Raw genomic sequence first — 26,374 nt, 5'->3', positions numbered from 1 at the left:
GATTCACTTTTAACTCTTTTGTGTATTGTATATTAGTAATAGTGTAACGCTGTATACTATGTTACATACTATAATACATAATATTGATGTAATTTATATAGATGATAGTAGTATATCTGTCATTTATAACTCTTTCCTAGACTAATGTGCCTTCTTTCTGCTTTTGAAATACTTATGGAGACTATGAAAATCATGTGCATGAAAGATGTGCTCATGCTCAGTTCTGCTCGTGAAGTGTCAGGAGTAGGTTCTTGCATACCTCGGGGCTGTTCCACAAGTTACTCAGCAATGTGTGCCCTTTTCATGTGATTTGAAGTTGTACTTCTACAATACTCGACTTTTGATGCCTGTTCCTTTTGATGTCAGCAATATTCATTTGCTCTTGAATAATTACTGGCAACTACAGAAAAACGTAGAAGAATGGTGATGGTTTAATAATACATGAATTTTCTGTATAGTTTCTCCATATCATAAAAGGAAAAGTTTGTCTCTCTGTAGCTTACCTCACTCAGTTTATAGCCTCAACATCCATGCTATAGGCTGAGGAATGTCATGCAGAAGATTTATGACTTGAGAAAAGAAAAAGCTTCAGAAATATCTGAGATTGAGGGATTCAGAGAGACAGTTTCTGAGCCATTCATAATTCTATGAAATACGAAGACTGAGGAGTGAGAAGTACAAAATATGCCATGCAGAATGGTTTCTAGGTGGAAGTCTTGATGGGATGAGTTTTCTTGAAGTGTCTATTATTCCCAGGCGTTTTGGTGATTTGAGGATGATGATTTGAGTTAACTCTTGAAATCACTGTTATATCTCGTGGGCTGTGTGGGTAATGGATTGGTGACAAGGCTGTTTCGTTCTTTGTTAAATGAAAATACCTTATTTAACATTCTTCTCACATCAGATTCCTCAATTAAGTACACTTCCAGCTCTAAACATTTTTTCTTCTGTATCTGTGAAAGTATTTGTTTTGCTTTAATAGTCAAAGTAAAAAAAGTCATTCTTATCACTGAATGAGAGAAACACTGCTTTCTTTCAGACTATTAAACCACATGTGGAAACAGAAGAGAAGCAAACAGAAAGTCGTACAGTTACTCCACCTGCTGCACCGAAGCCAAAACGAGAAGAAAATCCACAGGTATCAGAACATATCCAGAGCTTTCTTTTAAGAAAAGAAAAGGACACTGTCCTTCAGAAAATATTTTGTTCCCTCAAGACTTCTTACCTTAACATTCCATATGTTCCTGTTGGACAGCAGTAGTTGATAAGGGTACAGAATACGAAATCTAAATACATATAGTGCATTGCGTTTTTCAGTTCTGGAATACATTTGGCTTCTGATAGTTCTTTTGTAAGTTAGAAGATCATAGTTTCTCTGTGACACTTTCTTCAAAGAGGGGTTCAGATTACAGTGTTGATTGCCATTCCTTTGCGGTTTTAGACTCTGGAGTTATTCTCAAAGCTGAAGAAATGTTTGTTTTGCTTTATAAAATATTTGTACTCTGGTGAGCAGGATGGAAAGAGTCACATATATTCACATTCTGCTCATGTTTTAGTCCAGTTTAGTTTGGGGTGAAAGAGAGGTCTGAATGGCCATTTCTTAAAGCCTTTCTGCCATGAAGAGCTTTGGAACTGATTACAGCTAAATGCTCTGCTACATTTGTTTCTGTAGATGGATTCAAATTGACTGTTGTGTGAGCTCTAACTGTTGTCAGTTATACAACAAAATTCTGATTTTTACATGTCTCTGCATTTCCTGCATTAAAATTGGAATCCTCTAAGAAAGCCATAGCCCTTAGCAAATAGCAAGTCTAAGCTAGAGTTGGCTCCTTGTACTTCACAATAGATGGAGAATGATCTTAAACTAGCAATATTTTTCTGGCAATTGAATGTGTTGGTATTTTCTTATAGTCAGTTCAGTGCTGGAATGGAAGTAAAGAAACTGCTCTCTTGTTCCCAGCTCTGCCAACTATGTGATCATGAGCAATGGGCATTTTCCAGTATCTCAGTCTAGGTTCCCATCTAGAAAATGGGACTCTTGTCTATCCTCTTTCAAGAAGTTTGACGTACATGAATGAAAAGTGATTTATAGAAGCAAAGCATTACTAAAAATTTTTTTGGTGCTTAGTTACTGATCAATTGCCTTTAAAGGGCCTAAATGACGTAACTCATCCTAACAGTTGTACTTTTCATGATCTTTTTTCTCTCCCCTCACAGAAACTTGCCTTCATGGTGTCTCTGGGACTAGTTACTCATGACCACCTGGAAGGTAGGAAAAATGTCTTAGGTTGGTTCTTGAACTCCTGATTTCATGGTCTTTCTGAATTGGAAATAGGGTTCCAACATATTTCTTGTATTAAATGCAGTATTTTCTTGCACAGTAGTACCTTTGGGATGTCTGTACTCTTGGTCTAACTTAGTATGTTGTGCATACTTTTTTGTTCCTCTTATGACATTGAAACAAAGCAGTTATTTATGCAACAAAGAGCAGAGGATGGGAAGAAAGTGTATGCTCTGATGGTAGGAAAGAAATCTGTGGCAATACCAATGCCTTCTGGACAACCCCTGTACCTGCAAAGATACACCATGGATAATTTTACTGTAACCTATGTCTAGATTTTTTCATTTATTTCATTATTTCATGGGGCCGTAATTTGTAATGAATGAGTTAATGGATTATAATTTGATTTATAATTTAAACTTCTAATCCTATATATTGAAAGACAGCCTATCATTTCAATGGCTTGCATATTCCTGTACGGTATTTTTAAGTATCAGCAAGGTTACCAGAGGCTTGTTTTTAGATCCCAGTTATACTTACCATGAGTTTAAAATGTCTTAGTCATGGACTACTCGGTGAGAAGAAGGCAATCATTTCATTAGTTACTTGAGCACTGTATTTGTATTCCTTGTCAGCTCTTATTTTTCAAACCTTCAGTAGTTATAACACAGTTGCTTATACTGGGAATGACTGGTGTTCTGTAGGAATCTTTACAGCTCTTCTCACGTGCAAACTGAATTCTGAGGACTTTATATATTTCTGAGATCCGTTATTTTCTAACCTGAATGTTTTATTTCGCAAGAAATCCAAAGTAAGCGACAAGAGAGGAAAAGAAGAACAACAGCAAATCCAGTGTACAGTGGAGCCGTTTTTGAGCCTGAGGTATTAATATTTTGCTGGGGGATGCTGGTATTCCTATTCTGATCTTGACTGTCTTTCTAATATCTTGCTACCTTCTAAGCTTTCTGAATTGTAACTTGAAAGGCAAGCTATCATTTATAGTTCAAAAAGCCATTGCAATGACATGACCCTCAGATTTTTAAATAGTAAATATACTGGGGTGTTCTTCTAGTACTCACGTCTTTTTCTGCCTTCTCCTTTCTAAAGCTGACGTCAAATGGCAGTGTGTGTTGGTCAGCTTATGTATCAGCCTGAAGCAGTTCGGATGTCAGAAGCAGTGTAAAAAAGCTAACCCTTCTGAAGGTGTGCTTCAGAAAACACAAAAGCCAGTAATCTCACTTAGTGCTTACTGTGCTGTTCCTCAGCTACTTCATGCAGTTATTGCCAGAAATGTTCCCCAACAGAAACTGTTCCATTCTTCCCTGCAGCGCAAGAAGAGTACAGTGACGTACCTGAACAGCACAATGCATCCCGGGACACGTAAAAGAGGTGAGGTATACCCAGACCATCTCCCCGCCCAATGCCTCTTCTTCCACATTGCATTTGTAGTCCCCATGTTGATTTGAAGAGCAAAACAAGAAGGACTCTACAGTACTTCATTTGCCCAGTAAATTTCCATGGTAGGCAAAGACCATGACTTCTAGGGATTAGCATAGCAAGTTCTATAAGGCAGCTCAATGTTTCATTTCAGTTTCATTCTCAAAAAAAACCAAACAAAAACCACCCAATTTGCTAGATATTCACTAGAAATGTAAGATGTTTGAACATCGTTTGGTGATATGAAGCTGCTGTCAAGACCCCCTTGTTAATGACTAGATTGTATTGTTACTGTCAAGAAGACAGTGGTTATGGAAAAAGCATCTGTGCCCTGAATAGGAGAGGAAACTTAGTGTCACAAAAGCCTTGTTCCCCACTGGGAGTAGTGATGGGTCCTTCAAAAGAACTTACCTTGAGCAAGAAAAGCTATTGTGCTCATACTAAGCTCTTTAACTGCAACCACAGTGCCACTTGTCCTAAAATGAGAGATGATCTTATGCACTATTATTCAGAAGAAATCCTTCTGTAGAACAAGTAAAATTTTAAGGCTTAGATTATGGTGAAGCAGAAGAGCATGGGAGAAAATGTGATGCCGTTATTTGTACATGGCATTGACCACACCTATCTGACAATCTTTACCTGATTTTTGATGATTTTCTGCAGTCCTTAAAGACTCCTAATACCTTTTCTATTCCTAAGTTTTCTGTCTAAAAAAAGTAATCAATCAGATTAAAAATAAACCTGTCCCACCTAGCACTGACCAGTTCCACTATCTTTTGGGGGTTTTGGCTGCAAGATAAAATATTAATTTGTCATGTTCTCTTCTTGATACATGTTTTCAGTCCTCTGCAGCTATGCTGTTTTTAAATAAAAGACATGTCTCTACTGCTATCCCCTAATAACATTAAATGCATTTTTAAAAATTATATTATGTAGATTTTAAATAGGGTTTTTGCATTTACTCTGTGGATAAGTAAATGTTCCTTCTGCTAGTAATGATTTCTTAATTTTATTTTAGACCTTATTGTGAACAATTACTGTATCAATGAAAATGATTGCATGCATTTGTATTTGATACTCTCTTAGCCTGTTTTTGCAACTGACTATTATACTTTCTGGTTTTTTCCTCACACCCTGTTGTGAGCCTTTACATTGCATCAGCACCAAATTAGTAGCACATGTTTTCAATTGACAAAAGATTTGAAAATATACATTTTTTTGGTAATTTAATACAGCAGTATATTGAGTGAAAAGCTTTTGTAAGCATGTGCCCTTGAGAGCTTTAGTTTAATTATAGATGGTGCTGAACATGTCAGAAATTTCACCCATGGACATCACTAGCAGAAATGCATTTCCAAGGACATACTTAGTTCTGGAACATATCCAGACCTTAAATGCAAGGTTTAGCATGTTAATAGGTATAGACTGACAATCTGTAAACATAAGATCTAGGGAATTATTCCTAGATCCTAACTCCTTTATGTTTACATATCCATAAATTACCCTGGAGAAGGAAGGCAGAAATGATGGTTGCATACTGGGTTTTTTGCTGTCTTGCTTTGCATTCATAATTTTATAAGAATTGTTATGAAGACATTTTGCACATCTGCTAATCTAAAGCAGTATCTAGGAACTGTGCATAATCACACGTACTTGGCTGAGAAAGTCTAAGAAAGAGCACAGAATTTGGAGTGGGTTACAGTAGAAGACCAGTGGTAGGTTAAAACTGATAGTAGTTATGGGTCAGACAACAATTAGGTAGCCTAATTTTAAAAATGTACCAGTAGGGTGGAAAGTGCTGATCTGTGAACTAACAGGTTTAAAAAATGGGAAGAAAAGCAGGGGGGTGGTGAGTGTTGGCCTCTGATAAAGGACTTAACCTTTGTGTAGATTTATGCTGGCACTAGAAAGATAGGGAGGTGTGGGATAACAGCAGAAAGGATTTAATAGTAGTTATTGTAGCTTCTGTGGAGCTTTGATGCCAACATGTTTTCCCTAAAAACTGAATAGCCTCATTTCTAGGAGTAGCACCTGTCCCCATGCTGCTTTTTTGGGAATGATTCTTTGACCCTCTACAGAGCTTATTTCTATTTCCTTCTGAAATACATCTTTTAAATGTTCTTTCCTTGCAAAATTCTACTTAAAGATTTCTAAAAAATGTTTAAATCTTTGCTTCTGTCCTTCCACTTGTAACTTTTATATTAACTTCCTCTCTGTGCTACATCATTTCCTTTTTCACGCTAGCCAATGAGGACCACTGGCCAAAGGTATGTAAGATCATTTTTCCTTTCTTTTTTTTTTTCGTTTGTGTTCCCTGTTGTTAATATGTAGGTCGTCCACCTAAATACAACACGGTGTTGGGGTTCGGGGCTTTGGCCCCCACGTCCCCTCTGTCCAGTTATCCTGACTCCCCTGAAAATGAAAAGACAGAGACCACATTTACTTTTCCCGCAGCTGTTCAGCCTGTGTCCCTGCCTAGCCCCAGCTCCACAGACGTAAGTAACTCTTGGGGAGGGGGTTACTTTTAGAAAGTTATGCAAAACAGACACAAGGAAAATCATTGCAGATTTTGTTTCTTTAATCTCATTCATCATTTGTCCTGATTCAGTGCAGCGAAACAGTCCAGCATTTTTTAAACACCGTTCCCTTTTTCCTCCTGCACCTATGTTGTTATCCTGTAGAGATTTTATTTATAACTCCTCCAGTGGATTGAAACATTGGGAGGCACCAGGCATGCTAGATGAGCTCATTTCCTTTGTGTAGTGTCTGAGATCTTGTCTAACTGAATCGAATCTGTCATCCATGAAAAAGGGCCGGGGGGTGGCGGGAGGGGAAGAGGAGAATGAAAAGTATTAGTTACAGGCCATAATAACAAAAAGTTGTGTTTCTGTAATGAGAGAAGGATGGAAACTGCTTCGTCATGCAGAACAGTCAGGAGCAGCATTTGCAGCACTGATTTGGCAGAAAGTGTGTTGTGACTGTTCGGTGGGGGTAAAACAGTTCTCAGGAGCTGGAGTGTACTTTCATTTAAGTGCTTGCTTTTTAAAGACTGGTATTTACAGGGCACAGCTTAAGAATCAAAAGGTGCTTGCTTATTTCTTCATGCCAGTGCTACAAACTCCTTCAGCAGTCCTTCTTTTAGAAAAGACATTGTCACATATACTTGAAGCCCCACCATTTGAAATGGCCTTTAAGGAAAAGTTGGTTGTTTTATTTTCATCTGTATAGTTGCACCACTATGAGAACATAGACTGAGAGACCAGCTGACCACATAGAACAGGGAATAGAAGCCAGTTCCTTGCCACTGTATTTGTTCTGCAGAGGTAACAGGAATAGAAGTAGTACAAGTGTGTGTCTGAAGCACTGAAATAAATAGATGCAATTCTGATACCCAGGGAATATGCATGTGGAATCACAAGGTTCTCTTTTATATAATCATTTTTGAGAGCAGGATAGCACTTAACTGCAAAAACCCTTTCCTGACGGCTTAATGAATGGGACTGTGGGACAGCCCCTCATGGATAAGGTGGGACAGCTCCATCTTTGGGGACTTTTAAAAATAAGCAGTACAGATAACTTGCAAATATGCTGAAGAGCACATATTTTACATTGGCCCCAAGAGAAGGACTGGGTAATGTGGTGGGGGTCTTTTCCATCTCTGATGTGTGTATACTGCTGAGTCTTCTTCTACTGTGTAAGAGCTCTCAAAAGAGCACGATGAGTTGTTGCCCTATTTTCTGCAGTGCCTGATGGCAGCAAGCTAAATCAAGAATAAATTTCTGTACCATTCAAATCTAGTTCTGAATGCCCTTAATTTTCTGAATTAGGATTGTATTAAGGCCTAGGTTCTGGATTGCTTTAATATACATTAATTAATGAAAATTGAAGTGATTTAAAGGAGACAATGGAAGATTACCTAACAGGTAACAAACATTCTGTTTTACCTGAACATACCATAATACAGAACAGTAACATTCTTTCCCCTATAAAATCATATATAAATCCCTTTTAACATTTCCAGACAAAGCATTTTGTTTACGATTATGCGACAGAACTAATATTTTTAAAGAGCTTGATTTTTCTAAAGAATTTTATACCAAAGTCACATTCAACACATATTCACTTTCAATTGGGCTAATTTGGTAGAATTTTCAGAAATACTTGGTATTGAATTCCATTTAATATAAAATACGTGTGCAAGTAGAAAATATATTTCAAAGTGCTCATAAATTTTTTAAAATTTAAAATAAACTATGAAACAAAATCTGAATCTTCAGAGACAGCAAAATATCAGAAAAGAGGTAAATATCTGTTCTTCATCACATCTTATAGTTCTTGCTAATTGTAAAGAAAGGAATGGTTTCCAGTCACCATCATAAGATGGAAGGTGTTCTTCTTTTAATATGTTTTCATAAGATTGCTGTATAAGCTTGTGCACTCACATCCCTTTTTTGTGATTTGGTTTTCTCTATTTATATATTTGTCATGCTGCATGCTTTTCCTGTCTGAGTTTTGAGAACTTAGCAATACTTGTAAAAATCTTTAACATCCTTGGCTGGAAAACTGCAATACAGTGCTGGAAAAGTACTCTGTACTTAAACAGCAGTAGTACGAGTCATGCTGGTGGTGAAGACAAAGAGGAGGATTAGTTCTTTGACATTTAAGGACCTTGCAACTCAAATCAATGGAGAATACGGTATCCACTGAAATGCTCAGGCCACAGTTTATGCCAGGTGCTACCATTGAGGACAGCTATCCTGCCTGTCACCAGCAGTCTTTTCTCATCCCTTAAATGCCTCATGTGTCCTGTGTTGTTTCAGCACAGACATATCTGAGGCCACGTAGTGATCTGCATCGGGGAACTGACATAGCTAAAAATTCTTAGTCTTAGCCAGGATCACGCCCTAATCCAGTTAATTTTATAGACACAAATATTCTTGTGCCAGCTTCATGCAGGGTGAAATGAATAGGCATACAGAGAAATCAGGAGAAATCAGGATCACTTCTTTTGGCAGTGAGGCCAGACCGTGTCATGTTGAAGAGTGTCTACACTGTTAGTAGATGATGTGAATATAGAAAAGTCTCTTTATTCTAGATAGGACAGAAAATGTTTTCTGTAGTTACAGACTCTGATTTGGAACTTTTGAACACTTAAAAAGGAAAACACAAGTGCATGCCTAAGGAAAGGGCTATTTCAGAAGTCTCAATTAAAATAATTGAGCAGTTCATCAGACAGATAAAGAAAAAAACTGCAGCTTTGCCTATCTTTAAAATGTTTTTGCTTTAAGGGTCTAATTCCTATAGGCTTTAGAATGGAAATTTGATTTAGCACTTGAGTAATCTATGTGTTTAGCCACCCTATGAAAATTGCAAATCAGGCCAAGCACTTGACATCAGGCACAGTGGACCAGAACAGCCTTCTTGAATTTCTCCTGAAATGTTACTCTCTGAATGACAGGGAGAAATTTTGAAAGGAGGATGAAGCAGAAACTTAAGATGGTTTTGGTGATAACGATGGAGGGGTAGAAAGTAGGACTAGAACCTGGGAAAAGGAAGGAAATAATGCAGTAGGCAGGATTGAATAAAACCTCTTTTTTTTCTCTCTCTCGCCTTTTTTTTTCTTCTATTCAGCATTTGTCTATGAGCCGCTTGGTTATGTGTGGTTCTCCCTCATGCAGTAGTGGCATATTCACCTGGAAGATGGCAATTGCCTTTGAAGGTCAATTACTCAGCAGTAAAAATTGTGCAACAATCTCCATTTTAGTGATGATTCAAGTCTTTGGTCACAAAATGCCTTTTTTATTAGTAAACACATCAAAACAGTGTTTCAATTGAGAGGAGCATTGTAGAACGTTCAGATTGCAAAGTAAAGCCTGTAAAAGTTAGGAAATACCAGAATTAGTATTGCTTCTGATAATTTAATTCACTTACATCATACACTATGATCATCTTTATTTATATGGTCATGAACAATTCCTGTTGCAGAATATTTCGTTTTCCCATGTTATTCCAGTGAAATGTACATATAAGTATAGATATTACATACCCAAGCACAAAATACATTTGATACTGTATTATTCAGTTCTGTTGCCTAAAGCCAGGCCCTGCTGCTCTAGACACTTTATCAAAATAAAGAAAACTGTTAGCTGTCCAGAAAGCTTAAATTTATTTTCCTGGTCCCTTGTGAAGAGGAAGTAGAGCAGAAAGTGACATTAAATCACCTTTTATGGTATCTGTTCTGAAATTATTCTTCAGTCACTTCAGCCTGTAGCATGTCAGAGCAGCCTCAGTGAGCTCTGCTCTAGCCTAAGTTGGCTGGCTGTAGCCTACACAAAGCTGCTTCAGAAGCTTAGGTTAAGTGGGGTGCATGTCACAACACCAAATCCAGCCCCCCCTTAATGCATATATTTATTAACTAAATAACAGTAAGACCTGGGGCATTTCTTTGGAATCAAACACTGGCTGGGATTTTGATAAGGATGGTTGTTAATGCTGAGAAAATGCCCTGAATTTTGCATTACCAAAAATAGAACTGTGAAATTTGTGCATGTGTGTTGTCATCTCCATGCATTCAGCTACACTGCACACTGGTCACCTGTATCACTACAGGCTTTGCAGTATTCAGCTGAATTTGGTATATTCTGGGTCTAAATTTTTACATGTCTCCCCGTCAAGAAGAAACAGCAAGTCTCTTTTGTAGGTCTCTTTCTGCAGGGTATGAGACATAACAGGTTTGGTTTTCAGCACACCAGTAATTTTGCACTTTGTTACCAAGAGCCATTGTGTAGTCTGTGGCAGCTAAAGCATCTTAAGATACATAAGTCTCTAGAACAGAATTTTTTTTCTAAAATGAGAGAATTCCCCTCTTAAACTTTTCCTTATCTTGAAGAGGATTTTATTTTAGCTTATATAACATCTCTTACCTGCTGCCTTTTCCTTGTATTCAGAGAATGCATGATAGAGGGAAAGAAGTTCTTCCAAGCCTGGTTACAACACATCACTTCACAAGAAGCATGAAATGTCACTCATTTAGATCTTCATTTAACACTGAGGAACTCTTTGGTGTTAAAGGATGAAGTACTACTATAACTCAGCTCTCAACAGTCCCTGGGAGTTATGGATCCGAAACATGGCACTGAAAATTCACTAAAGATTGATCCTTTACAAAACATGAAATCAGTGTTAGCCTTGGGAATTAAGAGTAGCCTTCCCTTTGAAGAAGGGCCTCAGCAGCAGTAGAGCTGGGAAGTAGAAACCTGAGCAGATTGCTCGTGTGTCATTCTTTTTACATGTGTATTATGATATCTATAGTGGAGATTACTGTAATTTTTCTTGCCTGGCACCTTAATGCGTGAGTGCATGGCCAAATCTGCTATCCCTCCAAACTGATAGAAATTATTTGCACACGTGAATAGATGATCTGTGCCAAAACGAAACCTTGCATACAGGGGAGTGTGTACCCACAGTTCTACTCAACACACACATCTTAAAATTGCAGTCTTGCAGATCTGGGGGGAATGTGTGAAACTTCATTATAAGTCAGTGACAAGTGTGTACTTCAGACGCCAGATGGGGCCTTGAATATGTGGAGTTGCCAGGATAGCCCCGTGGTCAGAGGAGAGGGTGGGCTGCCCCTCGCTTCCTCTATGAATGCCGAGCCGTCTTTCTATCATGCCTCTTTGTTCAAATATCCGAAAATCAAATCAAAACAGTAGAAGAGAGAAAGAAGAAAAAGAAACAAAAATCAGACCTACCTTTTTGGGATGCTAATGGCTGTAGGAAAGATTTCTCTCTGATGGAAAGGCAATAGTAACTAAACCTAGTTGTTTTAAAAGGCACAGCCAGTCATGTTTTCAATTCTTTCTTTAAAAAAAAAGTTAGAAAATCTCTCTTGGTATTTTTTTTATCCTGGCTCTCAGTCTGTGTTAGTGATGAAACAATCCACTCTCTATAGAGAATAAGAAAGTTTTGAGTCACAGCTGTTTTGATGCTACTTGAGGTAGCCCAAGTGAAGTAAAAAGAATTGTCTCAGAACATAATTCATTCTATTCTTTTTCATTTAGAAGCACAACACCTTTTCCTTACGGTTTCATTTTTAAAGGTGACCTAAATATTTGACAGTGTTTTTTTAAGTCACTCAGTTCTTACATACTATTACTGGCAAGAGACAGCCTAATCAGCATTCCTGGAGTGGAGTTGGGCTTACATCCAAAAATCAGGAGGGTTAAGGAAGTGGGTAGCTCATCACTTCAGGCAAATAAAAAGATCAGGGTAAAGAGGGAATCTTGAAGAAAGGCTATGGGGTAGCAGTTGTTAAGAAAAGCTATGGTAATAAGTGTTTGCTGTACCATTTTGCCTTGGGAGGACAGAGGGAGTGTTTGGGAGGACAGATGTCAGTGTTTCTGACATCTGGCGTGGTTTTCCTGTTTCACAGTCTAAAAAAGGCTTGACCTTTTGGAATCCCCTTAGAAACAGTTAGTGCTGTAAACTTTGAATTCAACTAAGATGTAGATATCAAAGGCCAAAGTTCACTTTTTGCCTTCTCTCTCTTGTGTTCTCTCACCCAAACCCTTTCCCCTCAATTTTGTAGGGTGATATCCATGAGGATTTTTGCAGCGTTTGCAGAAAAAGCGGGCAGTTGCTGATGTGTGACACGTGTTCACGTGTTTATCACCTGGATTGTCTGGACCCGCCTCTGAAAACCATTCCCAAGGGCATGTGGATCTGTCCCAAATGTCAAGACCAGGTATTGTTTGACAGACAGGGAGTTATGTACAATGCATGTGAGGACTTTTTGGTGTTCATGAAAATAACCAGATTGCTTGGGTTACTTAGGCCAAGACAGCCTGACACTGAACAAATCTATTTGATGTGCAATAAGGCTTGTGTGAATTTCATTGAATTATTACCTCTGTTGGAATGTGTGCTAATACAAAACTGTCGGGTCTTGCTTCCAAATTTGGGGTCTTTATTTGTTACCCTTACGTTTTTACTCTTTTTCTGGATCAAAGTATACAGACTTTTGGGAAAGATTATCTACAACCCATAGAAATTCTGCTGTTCATTTTAAGCTCATTGTTTCTTCAAAAGTTATTAGTATATTCTTCTGGACAAATAAATAAAACATTTGCACAAGCCTACCTCAATAGATAGAACAAATATAAGCCCCTGTTTGCTTATATAAATCAAACATCAGAAAGGTTGTCTTCAGTGATCTCTTTAATAATATCATCCACCATCAGTATAATGAGTATAAGAGAACAGTTTCGTGGTTCTTCCTTCCAGATCACTCTCTGAAAATGCACAATTGAAATGAGCAGGTCTTATTTTAATATTTTGTTGATAATTGCATTGTGATTACAAGATAAAGAAGTAAACTATTGTATTCCTAACCCTTCCATGGAGCTCCAGAAGTTGCAAAGGATTGCTGATAATAGGCAGGCTGAAGCTGCGTCCTGTCTAATGCAGTACATTGCTTGGTCACCCGCATGGCCTTTGGTGTGCCAGGTGGTAACATAAGGAAACAGCCTGACCTACGATGTGCTGCTCAGAAGAATGAAAATGCAAAGCTCAAGTGACTTGGTCAGTAGTTGCCAGAGAGGAGGGAGCATTATGACTTGGGTGCTCCTGCTCTTGCCTACTCTCATTTTATCCCTCCTCTTCATGTTTCTGTGATAGCTTCCAACAAAATTAGGGAGGAAATTTGAGTAGCCTCACTGTAAACTGACCAAGTCTTCTGTCTTCTGAGACACCACGCTGATCATGTACTAAAAATATGTCTCTTTCCTCTGAAAGTTTGTTAGGAAGCAAAATGTAGGAAGCATCCGAAAGACATAAATGGTGCTTACTCTTATAAAGAGACTTTGACAAGTCTATTAAGATGATTCTGATAAGAAGGGGTGATAGGACAATTTAATGTTTTACTAGCCAGGAAGTGTGATGTTTGAATGTATGGTGTGGAGACTAGGCTGCAGCATGAAAAATTTTTTCCCAGAAAAACTAAGATCAGCAATTTGTCTGAACCATGAAGTAATGTTTATATCTCCTGGCAAGTTTTGAGTTCAGGTATATTATCTTTTCATTCCTCTTTTAAGTTGTTCAGTATCATTAGTAGACTTTATTTGTGGCTATGGAGGGAATTTAAGAAAATGCTGACGTTTGTAAGAAATAGGCTTGCTTTGTAGGAGCCACAATACAGTTGTGAATAATTCCTTCTGTTAAATCTCAGATCAGGTCTGTGAAGCTTCATGTTAACAGGGCTGAGGCTAATGATAGCCATGAAAGAAAACCCTCAGTCTTTCCCTCTTTCTCTCTCTCCCCCCTTTTTGCTTTCTCTGAGGCAGGTTTTTTACCAGCTAAATCTCTATGAAAATTTTCTTTCAGATGCTAAAGAAGGAAGAAGCAATCCCATGGCCAGGAACTTTAGCAATTGTTCATTCGTATATTGCATATAAAGCAGGTAAGAAAATTATGAACACTTTTCTTTCACTTTTAATAATGGAATGTTATTTTGGGAGTGGGATAGAATGGTACTTCCTTTACAAAAGGAAATTTTGTCATACTAAAGGAAATAACCTTAATTACTAGTGAAGTGAAAATAGCAGTCTAAATATTTCTTAAGCTTGTCATGCTTGTGTCTGTAGATAAAATTTTGGGGGTGATTCAGTGCACAAGTTGTTAAGCATTGATTTAAATATAATTCCCCTCTTTATATGAAGCAGTGTAGACCTTCTATCCACTGTTGTAAGAGAAATATTTTTAATATTCTGTTTAATACTCTGTTTTGCAGCAAAAGAAGAGGAAAAACAGAAACTACTTAAATGGAGTTCAGATTTAAAACAGGAAAGAGAACAACTAGAGCAGAAGGTCAAACAGCTCAGCAATTCTATAACAGTGAGTATTGTCCTCCCAAATAACCCTTCACCTGTGTTCTGGTGCCACAAGGCAGGGAGAAAACTATTATAGAGTGACTCCATATGCCAGACCTGTCATCCACTGGATTTATTTAGAATTGAGTGAGCACTTTCTGTTGCTTTTTAGGACTTTGGGAAGCAGGAATGAAATAAAGGCAACATACACTTATATTGAGTCTCTTACACATGATCCATGCTGAACATGTAGGTAGACATACAGTTACATATAATATCAGCAGGTGACAAAAGTGACCCAGAGCGTTTTTGTCTGTGGGCAGTAGCTTGAGTCCAATTCTCTAGTGGCTCACTTAAACAAGAATGGTTGGGCCTCTGTGTGTAGTGAGAGTTACAGCCTTGGTGCACTCTCCAGACCTTTCTGATGCAAAAGTGACCATTTACTCACGACTGACTCTCAGGACCTTGATGTGTTGCCTTGGCAGTCAGCAGCTGGACACTGCACATACTTCAAACCAGAAACTATAGTTTCCACCTTAGTTTATTGCAGTAATTGGAATATACATATTAATTTGGTCACTCTTCTCACCTTAATATGCAAATCAGTCTCTTGAGTTGCCAGTGTAAAGTTTAAGCTCCTCATTGGTGCAGCCCTAGTCAGTATTACATAATGAAAAAAAGCAGAATCTGCTTTGTGGCAACATCTGTAAGGCTGCATTCATAATTGCAGACTTTTCTTTTTAGATACAGATGCACTTTCCAGGCTGCCTGCCTTTGCCTATTAGAGCAAAAGTGTCCCATGTTTACAGACCACTCAGTGCTGTCAATACAAATAAAATGATTGTGAGGTGCTGGTTGGCAGTCCTGGAGATTGTCACCTTCTGGTTAGCAGTAGCTGGGTGTAACCTGAGCAGCAGTAGGCAACTCACACTGTTTCTCAGCGATGTACCGAGGCAGATGCAAGCCCTTAACATGAGGGATTGGCGGTGGGCAAGGAGAATGTTTATACTTACATTGGACCTGTCCAAAACAGGCACATTAGGTCTGGATTTTGTAGTGCTATTGTGATGCCATGAGCTGCATGTGAAAGTAGTAAAGCTAAAACCAACAGTGTCTGGAGATCAGCATGGATAAAAGATTTGAACAGTGTAGGAAGGTTGCCGTCTTCATGTAAAAACCTGAGTGTAACAGACATAGTTACTGTTTCCTCATTTTTGTGAGTTTCAAATATACATATAAGCAGTTTTTCACTCTTGAAACATCATTTGTGGGCTTTTTTTAAAAGCCTTACCCTGGCTCTTAGCTGATGAGCTGGCTATGTTACTACCACTTCTAAGAGAATGAAGTGGCCACAAAATAAGATTTTCAAGTGAAGAGGAGTTTGGTTTCCTTTTCAAGTGCCCTTTTACTTATTGAGAGAAGGAAGTGATGTTCCTGCTAAAATGTATGTGAAAGCAAAGGCTGTATCCCATTAATGGTTTGCACACACACTGTCAGCAGTCAGCTGCAGTGGGATGCCTGAGCTTGCAGATCTGAGCTAAAGAAATTTCAGTAATGTAATACTAATAGAAAAAATAGTAAGAACATACACTTGAAAGTTTTCCTTCAAAAGAAACACAAAAGGATAGAGCTGTCTGTGTTCATTTGCACACCTTGGAATGAAAGGGAGCGATACCAGGTGACAACTATGTCTTGGAAATTTATTTCCTCAGCCTGCAAATGTGAATCTCCTGTGAACACAGCCTAGAGACTCTTTTTCTTCTAGGCTGGAAAAGTGAAATTGCAGCTGCAGTCTTTTCTGGGTACTTACATTTAGATCTGTGAACATCATATTCCTTCTCTTACCTCCTTTCATTCACAAGCTTGAACTTATTACTGCTTTTCTGTTTTGCTGTAGAAATGCATGGAAATGAAGAATACCATCCTTGCAAAACAGAAGGAGATGCACAGCTCCTTGGAGAAGGTAAAACAGCTGATCCGCCTCATCCAAGGCATCGACCTTTCAAAACCCATAAACTCTGAGGTCAATTCAGTAGCCATCTCCAACGGCATGGACTCCACTAACAATACTAATGCTGCCACCTCCACCTTAGCCCCCTCCCCTTCCCAGAGCTGCATGGTGAACTGTAACAAGGGCGATGAGACTAAATAACACAGTGAAGTTAAGAAGGAGCCAAGGGAGGTGGCGGCGAGGAGAAAGAGCAAAATAAAGAAACTCTAGAAAAGCAAAACTGGATTTCTTCTGGAAAGTGCAGAATTCTTTAGTTCTTTGGTTCCAGAGAGAGCGTGAAGATGCTTGTGCCAGGCGGCACCGGAGTTTGCCAATTGATCCTTCTTATTCTGTGTGTACATGCGAAGTTTGGATCATGTTACATGAATAGTGCCAGCTGGGGGTTCTTTGCCAGCACCATGCCAAGTGAAATAATATATTTACTCTCTCTATATTTTACACCAGTGTGTGCCTGCAGCAGCCTCCACAGCCACTATAGGTTTGTTTTATTTTTGTTTGGGGTGAGGAGCAGGGATAAGGGAGGAGAGCAGGTTTCAAGTTCCTATTTGCAGAACAGTTTGTTTAGCTAGGGGAAAACAAAAACAAGTCCAAAGAGCCTATGGGCTTTTCCTGTTTCTAAACTCTCAGTACTATTAAACCAAAAAACCAGAAATATAAATTATCAAATCCCAGTGCCCAGAAGGGACAAGTCTATCAAATAAGCAGTATTTACTATTGTTTAGACAGGAGATGTACAAAAGGAAAGGAGATGGATTTTTCACTGAGTAACCAGCACATAGAATCATAGAATATGCTGAGTTTGAAGGGACCCATCAGGATCATCGAGTCCAGCTCCTGGCCCTACGCAGGACACCCCAAGAATCACACCATGTGCCTGAGAGCCTGTGGGTCCTCACACTCATCCAGAAAGTCTGTGTTGGGAATGGGAAAATAGAGGGCCAGAATCCAGGGTCAGCTTGGAGCACTGGATGGAGGTGTCCCAAGAGAAAATGTGCATCAATTACTTGAAAATGAGATTCCATCCCTTTTCTGTATTTATAAACAACAAAGGTGTCCTGAACAAAGTAGCACATAACCCAGATGTGTGAACTCAACAGAGAAATGTCCTTTTCTTTCACTTCCTTTCTCTTCTTTTGGTAACAAGAACTAAATAAGGAATAGAAAAGCTGTTTTTCAGGCTGACAGTCTAATTAAAGAGGTAGATGGGACCTTGCATGGTATAGATTAGAAGTAATAGTGTCAGTGAGATACAGTGAGTCTTTGTGAGTCCTTGTGTCATCGTTTTGGGCACTGTTTTTTTATGCAAGGGCAAAATCTTTGTATCTGGGGGAAAAAAACCAACTTTTTTAAATTAAAAAGGAAAATAAAAGATATTGAGGTCTTCCTAGTGTTACTTAAAATAAGATCAAGGTAAGAAACATTGTAAAAAAAATTACAAAAGTGCTATTTGTTTCCTAAACAAGTGATTTCTATTAAAAAGGTGTCAGAACTGGAGAAAATGCTGTGTACTTAGAATTTTTTAACACAGACTTTGCTTATTTATGATGACATTCTGCTGTGTTTGTGTTCTAAAATCTAATGGGACAGTTTCCATAGGTTATACCATATATCCACTGGCTAAAGTCTAAAGAGAATCAAATCCTACAGTGCTGGATCTCACCCCACCTGGAGGATCTCCCAGGCTTGTCTCTGCTGTTACCATCTCTCTCCCATTCTTCCATGTGTTTGTAACCCAGAGAAAAGCAGCTGGCAGTGTGCTTGTTTAAGGCTTTACTAGTTCTGTGCTATAGACTGATTCAAGCTTGAGAATGAAAGACATTGAGTTGGACTGAAGTCGCCCTCCGTTATCTCCTCTTGTTTAAGAAGTTCATCTCTAATGTATAGTCTTTTCACTCTAGACAGCAGAGCCTGCCTTGTGCTTCCTGATTGTGGGGTCTGGCTCAGTTTAGGGTGCTGATTCCGGTCACATCGGGTTGTGTCCCAGAGCTGTCTAGTTTCCCTTGTGCATATACACATTTGGGCAAAGCCCATTTCCACTGGAAGTACTAGGAAAACTCCCTTTGCTTCCAGTGGGAGCAGAGTTGAGCCACTGCACACACGAGGTGAGGCAGTGTCCCCGGTGTGGTGGCCTTGAGAGCATGTGTTGGGTGGCGAGGCAGACCTGCTCAGCTGTTTGTAGTGCAAGATAGAAAAGCTTTGCATTTCAAGGATGCATTTCTGAGCAAGTGAATACTCCAGACACTACAGAGCCTGAGAGGGTTTCTTTGCTGCCCCAGCCAAGTGGGCTTCTCTGGGGTTCTTGGAGCTGTTTTATTCCCTCTCCTTTAGGTTGCCCTTCTGCCCTCTAAGGACTTTTATTCCTTCTGTAGGAGTGTGCACTATTTTCAGCTCTGAGCTCAGAACTGATATCCTGAGTTCTCACATTAGTCTCAGTTGGGAAAGTGACTCTTACTCGCACTTCTCAGCTGAACCAGTGATAACCACAACTCTGTCTTTTGATGTTTGAGTTCTGTTCTGGAACTAGCAGAGCTGGAAGGATAAGTTAGCAGAAGTGGCAGGCAAACAGACAGCTGGGCAAACAGCGTCAAAATGGATCATACTAAACATGTCCTTCCATCAATCCAGTTACCAATGGGGTCATTACCATTGGGCAGCACTAGGCCAGCAATCCATAGCATTTAAACAAAGGACTGTCTATGTCAAGGGTTGAAGAGAAAAAAAACTAACTGAACATGAGCCTTCTATAAATTGTGAGCCATCAGATAACAGCTAGATATTGAGGAGAAACTGCTTTTTGGAACATGTTGATCTTTAGTTGAACACCTGGGTGATTCTTAACATCATCTTCTGAAGCCTCGAGCACTCCTGATAAGAGACCATCTCCAAGGATAGGTGTGCTCTGTCTTTGTGGTTCTCATGCTCTTATTTCTGTGTTAACCTGAGCTCTTTTGGAAGAACTGCACTATTTGGAGGTAGGAGGCTATGCCTGGAGACTTGACAGTCCTTCTGTTTTCTTTGCTGATTCAGGAAAGGATGGAAGTGAAATTCACTAGTAGCCATATTTAAATTTGAGCGCAATTAACCAGCCAGGAGATGCTAAAACAGCTGTTACTGCTTTCCTGAGGCATCTGCTTGTCCTTAGAATCCAAGTAAATAAGTACAGAATTTTAAATCCCTTTTGTTACAGCATTTGTGTTCCAGCCTGCAAAAGGATGCCTTTAGTTAATCATTACTTGGCAGAAAAATGATCTTAGACATTTTGATGCTGCTTAGGTAGTTTTCATTCTCTCTCACTGATCCTGTTTGGATGCTTTTTCTCCTGACTCTGCAACAGTATCAGCTGATAGGCAAGGAGCATTCCCAGGGCTGCATTGACACTGGCAATGATGCTGCTGTGTAGACACAGTAAATTGGAGTTATCTCTGCCCAATTACCAACATTAGGGTGGAAGGGGAATTGGTGTTCGCTAAAGATGGAGGAAAATGGGGTTTTTTTCCTAGCTGCTGTAAGAGGTGCTGAGAGGCAGAAGCCAGGATTCCAACAAGAGGTTCCAATCAAGGACAAATTTAAACTCTCTGACAGCTTAAAGCTCAAGCTTGTCTTTTGGGTTTGTATTGGTTTGGGGGTTTTTTCTCATGTAATATTTGAGATAGAATGAGTTTGTACTAAAACTTCTGCTCTTTGGGAAGCTGTCATAATAGCTGTGGTTTTGTATTTCTAAACCATCATCAAGATATTAACAAATTCTTATGTCATTGGTGGGAAACAAGTGGCTTTTACGTCTCTGTTATAAGGGAAGAGATGAGACCACAAAGGAATCTCATATCAGAGATGGTCCTGGCTCTCAGCCCAGCGCTAAGGGCTTTAAGAAGTCACCCTGCTCCTTTGCTCAGAAACAGAGCAAGTGTTGCAGAAGTTGTTTTTTCCCTTCTCCTTGCAATCTGTTCCTTAAACAGCTGGAAAGCTGTGCTGTGGTCAGAGTGGGAATGTGACCTGGCTACAAGAATTAGTATCATCATTGGTGTTCCCCTTGTCTTTGGAACCAGCAGTGGGTTTAGTGCTGTACAAAACGTAGAGAAAGCAACTTCTAGGGATGATTGGAAGGTAGGGTGAGTAGCGTGGCTGATTCTTCCCAGACATCATTAGCCAGGAGTTACCATGTTGGTAGGAGGAACTAATGTTTTGCATGAGCAAAACAGGGCTTTGTTCTATGTTGCAAGCAAGTTTCTGTCAGTGGGAATATGAATTAAAAGCCTGGAAATTAAAGAGGTGGTAATTTTATGGGCAGATCTATTGGTCTTATTGTTGGCAGAAAAAGAATATTGCACTTTATCTTACTAGGCTTAAGAAAGTAAATCTGTATTCCAAATGTCTAGAAATGTGAAACCTAGTTCTGACCTCCTTGGCTTCAAATCATCTTCCCTGTACTGTTGCAGAGACAGCCCTGAAAAGCAGCATGGTCAGCATTCAGGAGAATCTGGAGTGAAATCTCCCTCTTAGCCTCACCAAGCTGTGGCAGCCCACAAAACAGGGAATAAACTCTGAAATTTCTTTCCCATGTGGATACACCAGAAAACATTTGTGAATTTGCAGTGCACGTTTCTCTCTCTTCTTTTCCTCAGCTGGGTTGCACCCTGCCCTCTTTGCTTCTGAAGCACTAATGATGAATACATGCTTTTAATGAAATGTGTTTTTAAAATAACATATTAAGATGTTAAACCAAATTCACTCCTTTACTGAGGGTGTCTCCCAGTGAGCTGCTCAGATAACCACCAAAATACTGGTATTATACTTCCTTGTGGACCACCCTCCTTTGGGCAGAGTTCGTTGTGTCTTTTTAGAATTGTTTTGACCTTTCTTCACCTCCTGTTGTCCTCCCTTGGAATTCTGGAGATCCAAGGCAAGTTCAACTTTGCTGGATTACTGCAAAGAGTTTTCTGATAAGTATGTAGGAGTCAGGAACCTGGAGAAAGAGGAAGATGTTTTGTTGTGCAGCTAATTCATTTGGCACTTAGGTTTGCCTGGCCAACAAACTACCTCAGCAAAGGCCATTCCCAAGCACAATGCATTCTGTAGTTTCTGGCATTCAGAAGTCAAAAGGTCCAAAGAACCCTGCAGCAGCCAGCTAGGTGCTGGTCTCTGAGGGCGTGTGATCAAACCTTGCAGTGACATGCTGTTGGATCCTTGTTTTCACTGGTCAGACCTGGACTGGGGAATGACCCAAAAATCAGATGGGATCAGGAAAAGTGAGAGCTGCAGATGTCTTGTCTCCAGGTTATTGCTGTCTTACTCAGATCCTTCTTTAAGCCTCAGTCCTGTTTGTAACTCCTGCAGAATGGAATGTAATACTTGAAAAATATGAGTCTCTCTATCCTTTACCCTTAGCTCCCTTTTCCCTCCTGTTTCTTTCTTATCTGGGACAAGAACTTTCTGCATCATTGTGTCTTGTATAGGCTGAGCACATAGTTGATCAACTTACCAATAAAGAAAATTATTTATACCATGCACTGGTAAGCTTGGTAATTACAGACCCATGAAAAGACAAACACCTCTCCCAGAGGTTAATTTAATTGTTTCAGAAAACCAAGAGCTTACCTGTGTGAGAGTTTGTATCCCTGTCAGTATTACTAAAATATCTGAGTAGTGAACGGAAAAGAGGCTTGCCAAGAGCACGGATGCTGTGGAAATCACTGTGCTGTGCAAGTCCCTGGAGTGTATCTCATGAGAACAGCCAGGCCAGGGCTTCCCATTTCCCTGGGCCAGAGGTGGGTGCTGTGAGGGACAAATTAAAGGACAGAAGCTTCTTTTGAGAAGTGGTACAGGGCTGGAGATGGAAAGGAAGAGAAAAAGCAGGAGCAGCAAAGGAAACAAAGGTTACATGGGGTAAAGCAGAACAGAGAGGAAAAAGATATGGAAAGACATGAGGAGGGAAAGTGAGGGTAGGAAAAATCCAGGAGTGAAATAGGGCTCCCTTCTGAGTAGATAGGTATTCCTGCAGTTACAGGGCTTGCAAGTTCAGTGGAAAGAGTAGAACAAAGCCACTCTTTATCCTACCTCGATTTCTGACAAGGGTTGGTCTGCATTCCAAAAGGAGCAGGTATGGTGGGAGAAAAGAGCTGCTTGGGTGCAGATGGAAGAGGAAGTAGGCACTAACTCATCCCCAGCTCTGCTTCTGCTGCTGAGTGATCCCATCCTGACGAGAGCCTTGTTTGACTTCTAAGCTACAACACGGGGATAACGCAGATCAAGCAGACCTTGGGGGAGCCAGAGCCTACTCTCATCTGGACCATATTAATTAAACATTTTCTTAGCTAGAAACATTCCCAAAACTAGCTAAAGGTTCAGCTCTGCTGGTGTGGTTGCACCTTCCTAGTTCAAGTGTTACCATCGGCCTACCTGAAACCAGCATCAGCTCCCAGAGGTCCTGGGTTCTGTGTGAGTGAAGGAGACAATGTGGACTAGGATGTGTGATTCAAGTACTTCTCAGCCACCTCCTGGAGTGTCTGTGCAAGATTCCTGCTCTCTGGGCTGTCACATCTGGCAGTTCTGTGCTAAAATCCCTCTGTGTAAGCAATGCCTCCCTGTTTTCTCAGGATCTGGTTTCTTTAGGGACACGTGGAAAGGGCCATTTCACCAGTGCAGCTAAACAGGAGCATGTGTTAAGTTTAAGGTAACCTGTGAGGAGCTGAGGGCCTGCCTCTAGGCTGCATTCAGCAGCCAGACCATGGGGCACCCTCCTGGGAAAGCAGCTGTCCCAGCTCTCCAGGGTAACCAGGGGTCAGCTCTGTGCCTGTTCTTCTTCACTCTCTAGTATCCAAGCAGGTTCAAAAGGCTTCAGGTGGAGAAACTCAGCCCAGTCCCTAGGTCTAGAAAGGAAGAAGTACTTAAGGGCTTGCTTGCTATCAGGAATGCCTGGGGAACTCAAAAGCCTTGTGAGCATGGCTCTGTCTGTCCTGGGTGGCGAGCTGGCACAGAAAGGCAGCAGCAGCAGTGAGCAGTATTGATCAGCTCAGCACCACCTTTTGCATCTTTTTTCTTTTTCCTAAATTTACACTGGCAAAAGTAAACCTCAACAAACTCCTGCCCTTTTGTCACCAACCTTCTTACATGTGTTTTGTTGGAAAACAGATGAAGTATTGTTGCCTTTGAGCTTCGAGAAAACACTTCTCTTTGTGAGCAACCAGAACTCAGTGAGCCTTGGGGGAACAGCTCAGGTGGGGAAGGGAGGCAGTGTCACAGGGCAGCTGCTGGGGCTGTGTTCCGTGGCAACCCTTGATTTTGGATGCCCAGCCCTGAGGTTTGATACTGCAGCAGCACTGAGTACGTGCTGTGCACGTGCAAGGGCAGGGGTTCCCCTGGCTTGTTATCCAGGTGTTGGCCTCTCAGGTGGGGCATGCCAGAACTGCAGGGGGAGGGAAGGAGATTGCTCTGTGCCTCATGTTCCACTCTGTAAGGCAGGTACTGGCAGTTCCGAGTCTGGAAGAGCAGATTTCCATGGCTGCAGGCACTGGGGTAGGCACTGCTGAAAGAAGTTCCGTGCTGGGTGCGGCAGGAGGCTGCACGTTTCTGCTTGTTCTGGGCTAATGTGTAATTTCTAATCATAGTCCCTTACGTTTCTTTACTTAAATTATCACTGACATCAAAACAGTGATTGACTCTAGAGGCAGGCAGTGTCTTACCTGTCAGCTGTCCCTTCCAAAAGGTGTTGTCTCTGAGTCGCTCCTGATGTCATTTGTGACAGGCAGCCAAGACCCTCCTTGAGGAAGGTTTTTGCTTCTGCATAAGCCTCTGAGACTCGGGCAGCTTCCTGGCCGCCCCATGCAAACAGAGCCAGCAGCAGTCACGTCCCACAAGTTGCTTCACTCCAATCACAGGTGCAGGGTCCCCTCCAAGTGCCATCTTACACTGTCAGAGGTGTCTCGGCTCCCTCTCACAGCCCCACAGAAGCAAAGCATGTGTTGCAAGCTCCATTAAGCAAAGATTAAGCAAGGTAACAGCGGGGAGCAGGGGAGACTGCTAGTGCTGACCTGTTCGGGCTCCTGTGGAGGAAGGAAACAACTTTGCTGTGTCAACAGCAGCGAACACAGAGAGGTGGTGGTGAGCTGCTGCCACCTGCAAGGTCTGGTATGGCACTGGGGTGGCTGCCCATGCCGAGTTTTCTTTAGGGAGCTGACGGGCTCTACTCTGCAAACACCCACCATGTCTGCAGCTGAGGGCAGGAGGGTTGTGAAGGCAGCTCTACTTGTTTAGGAGAAAATACTCAGGCTTCAATCATTGCTTCATGTTCCTGCGATCACAGCGGCACCATCTCCATGGATCTATTGATGCCACCACCCCACCTGTGTGCCATGCTTCGTCCCATTCCCTCATGCCCACCCTGGTGTTTCACCAAGACTGAGCTGTAAAGCGGGAGTCCTGGCATGGGCCCGGAGCAGGAGCTGACCCTGAAGGGCTCTGTGTCCGAGTGCGGTCCCTCCCCCAGTCTGTCTGATTTCTCCAGGGGATTTTGGTGACCAGCCCCCAGTTCTGGCAGTGCTGTCCCCGCAGCCATGGGCCTGGTGCTGCGTGGGACGATGGCAGCTTCTCTCCCAGCTGGGTTTCTAATGGCAAAGCCACAGGCTCTGTCCTCCATGAGCCAGTGGCACCTGTGCTGCCCCATTTGCCATCAATCTCCCATCCTTGCAGGCCCTGGTGTAAAATGCCCTTTCTGACTGGTACTGCTCTGTTGTCACAGAATCACACCATGAGAACACCCACTTGTGAACTGGTTTGGGTTTTTTAAATATCTCTATTTTTTTTAGCCTGATGCTCATAGTGATCTGCAGTATCTGCTGCCTTCAAGTTCCTTGTGGTTTCAGTTTTGGTACAAATGTGTTTAGATTTTAGCAAATTAAAGTTGGGGGGAGGGGGTACAGAGCATCTGATCAATTTGTATTTATTTATTTTAACATTTTACTAAATAAAACACAGTAAAATCTCTTGTCTCCTTAGCTGTATGTACCAGGTGGGGACAGTGGGTCCCACAGGCACAGGGGCTGTAGCCGTGCCCATAGCAAGTCCCCAGCCCCAGGAGGGGTTTCTGAGCGTGGCTCTCTGCGAGGGCTGTGTAATGCTCCAGCTCGTTTTCTTGGGAGGGAGAAGGGCACTACGTTAGGAGAAATGAATTTTAGCTCCAAAAGGGGCTGTGCTCAGTTCAGATAATCTCCCTGGCTCTGACTCTGTGAGTGCCTCACAGCTGATGCTGCCCGGCAGAGGGCCCACGGAGACCAACCCGAGCTGGGCTTACTTCCAGGTACCTCCACCCTTGCAGGCACATTTTGGGCTAGGGACTGTCTAGGCTGGGAAGGATTATGATGGTGTACAGCCTATATGAAAATGATGGTGTACAGCCCTCCTGCTACAGGCATGCCAGCACACCTTCCAAAACAACACAGAGCCAGCATTTCTATTGCTTCCTATCCACCAAAGAATCATCTAGAAGAGGCCTGCTCCATCTCAGCACTGCTCCACAATGTCTCTAGCAGCATCGAGATCTGATCTAACCCTCTGATCTTGCTTAGTGCAGCAGCAGCATAATATCAGTGAGCTTTGGCTGTGTTAAACAAAAGCTGTCTGCTAGGGACTGGTGGGGTGGAGCTGCACTTGGCTTCACAGTGATGAGCAATGTCTTCCCAGCCCTTTCCCAAATAAAGCCTCAACACTTGCTGCTGGCAAACCATCCTCATCCTCCCCCCTGAATGTGAGGCTGGCATCTCGTGGGGCCTAAGAGCCAGCTTT

The 26,374-nt window shown here is 41.2% G+C and overlaps 1 protein-coding gene across 15 annotated transcripts in view; it reads left to right on the top strand.

Annotated features, from left to right (window-relative positions):
* PHF21A (PHD finger protein 21A) overlaps nt 1–25,583 on the top strand; it is a 135,287-nt gene extending 109,704 nt beyond the window's left edge. For 12 of the 15 annotated variants that reach the window (XM_048305936.1, XM_048305931.1, XM_048305935.1 and 9 more), the window contains 9 exons: nt 1,040–1,138; nt 2,218–2,269; nt 3,084–3,163; nt 3,610–3,670; nt 6,050–6,213; nt 12,309–12,464; nt 14,102–14,177; nt 14,508–14,611; nt 16,484–25,583. In XM_048305936.1, the coding sequence (XP_048161893.1) occupies nt 1,040–1,138; nt 2,218–2,269; nt 3,084–3,163; nt 3,610–3,670; nt 6,050–6,213; nt 12,309–12,464; nt 14,102–14,177; nt 14,508–14,611; nt 16,484–16,738 (1,047 nt within the window). In that variant the 3' untranslated portion in view covers nt 16,739–25,583. Of the gene's footprint in view, nt 1–1,039; nt 1,139–2,217; nt 2,270–3,083; nt 3,164–3,609; nt 3,671–5,962; nt 5,986–6,049; nt 6,214–12,308; nt 12,465–14,101; nt 14,178–14,507; nt 14,612–16,483 lie in introns of all 15 variants that reach the window. The other 3 variants (XM_048305941.1, XM_048305943.1, XM_048305942.1) reach the window with 1 other exon arrangement.
* Nucleotides 25,584–26,374: the final 791 nt, after the last annotated feature.

This window comes from Corvus hawaiiensis, chromosome 6, assembly GCF_020740725.1.
Source record: "Corvus hawaiiensis isolate bCorHaw1 chromosome 6, bCorHaw1.pri.cur, whole genome shotgun sequence".
In the NCBI taxonomy this organism is placed as follows: domain Eukaryota; kingdom Metazoa; phylum Chordata; class Aves; order Passeriformes; family Corvidae; genus Corvus; species Corvus hawaiiensis.
This window is presented reverse-complemented; position numbering and strand designations above follow the sequence as displayed.